The 5,593-nt window shown below is 40.1% G+C and overlaps 1 protein-coding gene across 1 annotated transcript in view; it reads right to left on the bottom strand.

Moving 5' to 3' along the window:
* The window catches only part of LOC107574012 (ectonucleotide pyrophosphatase/phosphodiesterase family member 2-like), a gene marked incomplete at its 3' end in the record, with an annotated part of 33,202 nt that extends 32,335 nt beyond the window's left edge, over positions 1-867 (bottom strand). Inside the window, exons 1-4 of the mRNA XM_016260484.1 lie at positions 844-867; positions 638-734; positions 428-559; positions 121-246 (exon numbers count right to left, since the gene is read on the bottom strand). Of these exons, the coding sequence (XP_016115970.1) occupies positions 121-246; positions 428-559; positions 638-734; positions 844-867 (379 nt within the window). The remainder of the gene's footprint in view (positions 1-120; positions 247-427; positions 560-637; positions 735-843) is intronic.
* Between the last annotated feature and the right edge of the window lie 4,726 nt (positions 868-5,593).

The following is a 5,593-nucleotide window of genomic DNA, read 5'->3' on the forward strand; positions in this document are numbered from 1 at the left end:
AGTGTGTGTGTGAGTGAGTGAGTGTGTGTGTGTGTGTGAGTGAGTGTGTTGAGTGTGTGTGTGTGTGTGAGTGTGTGTGTTGAGTGTGTGTGTCCGGTGTTGAGTGTGTGTGTGTCTGACCCTTGCACAGTGGTCTGTAGTTGGTACAGCAGTCTCCTCTCCGCAGACAGTCGTCTGAACAGTGACAGGCGTAATCCTCGTTCCTGATCTCACCGCAGCGCTCCCGCGAACACTCGAACCCTCCCGCTACACACAACCAGTGTTAAAGTTTGACTTTTTATTTTTAATTGTTTATTTTAATAGTATATTTTTATGATTTTATTATTAGCTTTTCATCAACTTATCCCAGTTTGGGAAACTCTAAGAGAGGTGTATACTTTCAGTGTTTTGTGTGTACATTGTCGTGTGTGTGTGTGTGTTTTCTCACCTGTCTTGAGGCACTGCTTGTCGAAGTCAGAGCAGCAGCTCAGGTACGTCTTACACAGATTATCACACCTGCAGCTGGGCGGCTCCGCCTCCTTCAGCTCGAAACAACGGCCCTTACAGGAGCCCGAGAAATCTGACAACAACACACAGTTCTTCAGTCTGATGCGATGAACACACACATGAACACACAGACGTGTGGAGGTGGACTGACCTCTGTTCTGTGGAGGAGTTTCATCCACATCTCCTGACAACTGACCGGCCTGAAACACATACGCCTCACACACAGCCAGCACCAACACACACACCGCCTGAGGAACACACACACACACAGACACACACAAACACAACAAAATTACCAAAACTTTAACTGACATTAAAATGAAAATAGAATTTAGTGCATCTCAATGATTCTAAAACGCTGTACAAATCTCCACCATTCATTTCAACAACTAATTTTTAATAATTTTAACAATAACTTTTTCTGCTTGTTCTTTGAGTCATCAGTAATGAGCTTCACTGTGTTTGAGATGTTACTCTCTGTGGAGGAGTTTCATCCACATCTCCTGACAACTGACCGGCCTGAAACACATACGCCTCACACACAGCCAGCACCAACACACACACCGCCTGAGGAACACACACACACACACACACAGACACACACAAACACAACAAAATTACCAAAACTTTAACTGACATTAAAATGAAAATAGAATTTAGTGCATCTCAATGATTCTAAAACGCTGTACAAATCTCCACCATTCATTTCAACAACTAATTTTTAATAATTTTAACAATAACTTTTTCTGCTTGTTCTTTGAGTCATCAGTAATGAGCTTCACTGTGTTTGAGATGTTACTGCATTTCCAGCAGAAACTCAGGTGACGTTTTACAAACTTTGATTTGAAGAAACACACTTACAGTGTTTGACAACTGCACAAAAAGAAACAAGACAAAGATGTGAAATTGAATTAAAAAGCAATGAAGAAATATAAAACTTTAATAGTAGGCGTAGCATGGCAGCTCAGATGTACATTTTAGTCTGGGACTGGGCTGTCTGTGAAACCGAGGAATGCATTATATGAGTAGCTTTAATTATGCCTTGTAATGCACCGTACATTGCATGCATTCATTGTTTTGTCTTATTTACACCAGTAATCGCCTCTAACTTCATGCATTTAGCTGCTATTTGCACTTCTGTTTTAGACGCTGCATTTCATCGTCTCTGATTATCAATGTGAATGCATTAATGCAATGCATTGGACAAAAGCATCTGCCAAATGCATAATGCATGAATGAATAATGAAAACAATAACACAATCTAATCAGGGTTATTGTAGTCTCATTGATATAATAGTATAGATTTGTGTTAGACATTCCGTTTTAATTTTTATTTGAGTATTTTTGTTGTGTTTTTGTCATTTTTATTAGTTTTTTTTAATGTCCATATAGTTTTTAATTAACTTTATTTCAGTTTGTTATTTTAGTACTTAAAAGTTAAACTAAATGAGAATGTGAAATTGACTTGCAATTCATGAATTGAATTTTTTTTGATGGGTTTAGTTTTACTTGCTAATATAATAACCCTGAATCTAATGGAATTTCATATATATTTTATTTTAATTATACAAGCTGCATTATAATGAATCGTAATAAAGAACCTAATAAATAGACAGATGCTTTAGTGATTTCAGTGCATTAAAAATGTTATGCTCATTACATTAAAACACGCTTATTTCTGAAGCTCCGCCTCAGATTTGCATTGTGTTTAATAGTTTTAAATCTCGTGCGGGACAGAGATGTGAACACAGGACAGTTCAACAGTGTGTGCTTGCGAAATCTGACCTGCAAAACGACCCGCACAGGGGTTTATTTCAGACTGTATCCTCTAACCACTGCGACACTTTCGCGTTCAGCCCGTGACTGTCAAAGCGCGTTATAACGGCAGCGAGAGCGTGTTTTCATCGCAATCTTACCAGTGTTCCCACGCGCATGATTCCCGAGAGTCCTGCTGACCGATCGCGCGGCTCCGCTACTGATGCGCGCGCCCGTGCGTCTCTGCGCGTGACCGCGGCGCGCGACCGCGTCGGCGTAGCTGCGCATGCGCGGAGAATGCGCGGGAGCGCTCAGTCTGAGGCGAGGCACGAAAGTCGTGGAAACTGATAGTATTGCTCTTTTTACTTCATTTATACCTTTAATTAAGCGATCTTTGAAACTGCCAGAACTGAGGCGGGTTAAAGTGAAGCAGTTAGTTTGGGGGTAATAACCCCTCAGAGCTGCACAGACATGCTGGGGTTTTTCCCAGAAAAGCTCCTCTATATCCAGCAGGTAAGAGCGCTAACATGCAGAGGATTTCTTGGAAAAGTGTTCTTTCACCTGGTAACGCTGTAATTATGAGATACGTGTTAACTCTCCTCAGGCTGTTCCTGTGCAGGGTTGCTAGGTTTTCACAACAAAACCCGCCCAAGTGCGACTCAGAACGAGCCCAATCGCACTCGGGGGGTGAAATACACGTTATTTTGGTGGGGTTCTCCTGGTAAAAATTTGCATTCCAGGGTCTAAATATCACGTCAACACGCGGCAACTGGTGTTAAAGGGCTCATATGATGCGATTTCAAGTGTTCCTTTCTCTTTGGAGTGTTACACCAATTAAGGGGCGGACCTGGCAACAGTGCGCCTGCACACACTGATGATTGACAGGTGAGACTGACAGATGGTTTTGAGGCCGGCAGCCTCTGATTGGACGGTTTCACACCTCAACATAGACACGCCCACCACTGTGGGTCACCTCTATACTACTTACGGTGATACATTCATGCCTTGTCCAAATACCCACACTTGCGGTATTTCCTGTATTTGGCCCAAGTGTGTCGAACTTTTCATTACCTGATGGGACAGACTTGTAGAGTTGTAAAAATGCAAGTGTTTACATAGCTTTATTTTAATTTTAAATACTTAGCATTTTAAAATCAACTTCTAAATGTCCGTTCAGTAGTCCCTATACCATGATACAATTTTAATTTGTGGTGCTTCTAATTAAGTGATAAAAAGCAGTTGCAAATGTACAAAATAAATATCACCACTACTCGTCTTTGCACCAATAAAACGTAAAAACACTGTTTTTCTACCAAATTATATGTAATATCTAATTATTATATTAATATTTAAGGTTTCCGTGACCTCTCGCGAGATCTCGGCAAAAAAAGTCTCACGATTTATTTCCAGAACATGATGCATGATGGGATACACTAAGCTCCGGAGCACTATTCGAGATAGTGTGGATTTAGTGTGCGTTAAGGGCACTGCGCTCTGGTGTTTTTAAGACCTGGGACAGTCTTTGCACACTTACTTCCTGTCGCGCGCAAGCGCTTTCAAGTGGCCAAGACCGCAAGTGTGGGTATTTGGACAAGGGGTTAGGCTGCGTTCCAGTCCGTTTTTTTATACCCTCCCTCCGTCTCGTTTAGTCCTAAGCCCTTGATCACTTAGAATCAGCTATGGAGTTGGTTTATTGTTTACATTTTTTCCCTTAATAATTTGTTTGGTGCAGCATTCTATATGTATATAGGTATGTTTGGGCTGTTATAAATGTTAAAAAAATCATTTATATATTATAGAGTTGTTTGGGGTGGGGATAAATTAAACTCGATCAGCGATGACGTCACAATTGTGTTGCATTGTGGTCTATGCAGTGGCCTGAAGTGTGCATATGAAGCAGACTCGCTCCCTCGGTCAAAGTCGAGGATCTGTCCATATAAACTTCCCTCGTCCACTTCACGAAGTGGAACGCACTTCAAAATGGCAGTGGGGATTCCCCTGAGGGGACGTGCTTAGGGAAGTTCACGAGTGCGTGTCTAAAAGTGGAGTGGGACGCAGCCTTAATATGGCTGAATTCGGAAGTGCATACTTGCATTCTACTTTTGCTGCTCAAGAAACATTTCTGATTATTATCAATGTTGAAAACAGCCGTGCTGCACAATATTTTTGTGGAAACTGTGATTTTTCAGGATTCACAGATGAATAGAAAGTTCAAAAGAACAGCATTTATGTGAAAGGAATATTTTGTAACTTTATAAATGTCTTTATACTTTTTTTTTTTGTAAATCTACTTTTGTGAAACTTTTGAATAGTAGTATAATCTCAATTTTTTTTAACATTGATAATCAGAAATGTTTCTTGAGCAAATCAGCATATTATACTGATTTCTGAAGATCATGTGACACTGAAGACTGGAGTAATGATGCTGAAAATACAGCTGCACATCACAGAAATAAATTGCATTCTAACAGATATTCACATAGACAACAGCTGTTTTGCATTATAATATTATTTCACAATATTACTGCATTTTTTATCAAATAAATGCAGCCTTGGTAAGCAGAAAAAAACAGTTTCCCACAATGCAATGTGCTGATTATAAATAATTACAGCAGTTTTACACTAAATTGGATTACAATGACTCTTTATATAGTTCACACCACAACTGTAATGATAACGACACAGAGAAATTATATCGTTGGAATCACTTCATGGTTTTTCTTTTTTTCATTTGCACGCTTAGTTTGACTTGTTACCCATTTGAGGGGCTCTACAAACCATTATGAACTTATCCAGATATGATGCAGAGTATACACTGAATCTTCTGAAGTATTAATTTTTTTATTGGTTATATATTTAGTTAGTTTTTATTTGAATTGCCTCAAAGCTAATCTTGTTAATTACTGAGGCCATGTGATGACACTGAGTATGCATGCTATACTACTGTATGAAATGTCTGTCGCTGCATACTTTTTAGTATGCCGGTAGTGTTTACGGTAAGTACACTAGTAGTCCATTGAGAACGCAGCCGTTGTGTTGGTCTGAGAAGCGTTCGCATCTGTTGTTGCTGTCGATGATTTCTGGCCCGTTCTGCTGGATTCATCTGATCTGAAAGCAAATCTTCAGGACTGCTGCTGTTTGAAGAGCTGAAGGCAGATGAACGTTGACCAGAGACAGACAAATATTTACTCCGGTAAAAGTGCAAACACAACACATTTCCCGCATGTCAGAACCTGTATGGATCCATATGGTTCCTGTCAGAGCTGGGCCTCCCTCACTCTCTCTGTCTGTCTTACCTATTCAAAATTACTTTATATTACATTTTCACCTCAGAAAAACCCAAAATGCCCAG

The sequence above is a fragment of the Sinocyclocheilus grahami genome, unplaced genomic scaffold (assembly GCF_001515645.1).
Source record: "Sinocyclocheilus grahami isolate Dianchi unplaced genomic scaffold, SAMN03320097.WGS_v1.1 scaffold2090.1, whole genome shotgun sequence".
Taxonomy (NCBI): Eukaryota; Metazoa; Chordata; class Actinopteri; order Cypriniformes; family Cyprinidae; genus Sinocyclocheilus; species Sinocyclocheilus grahami.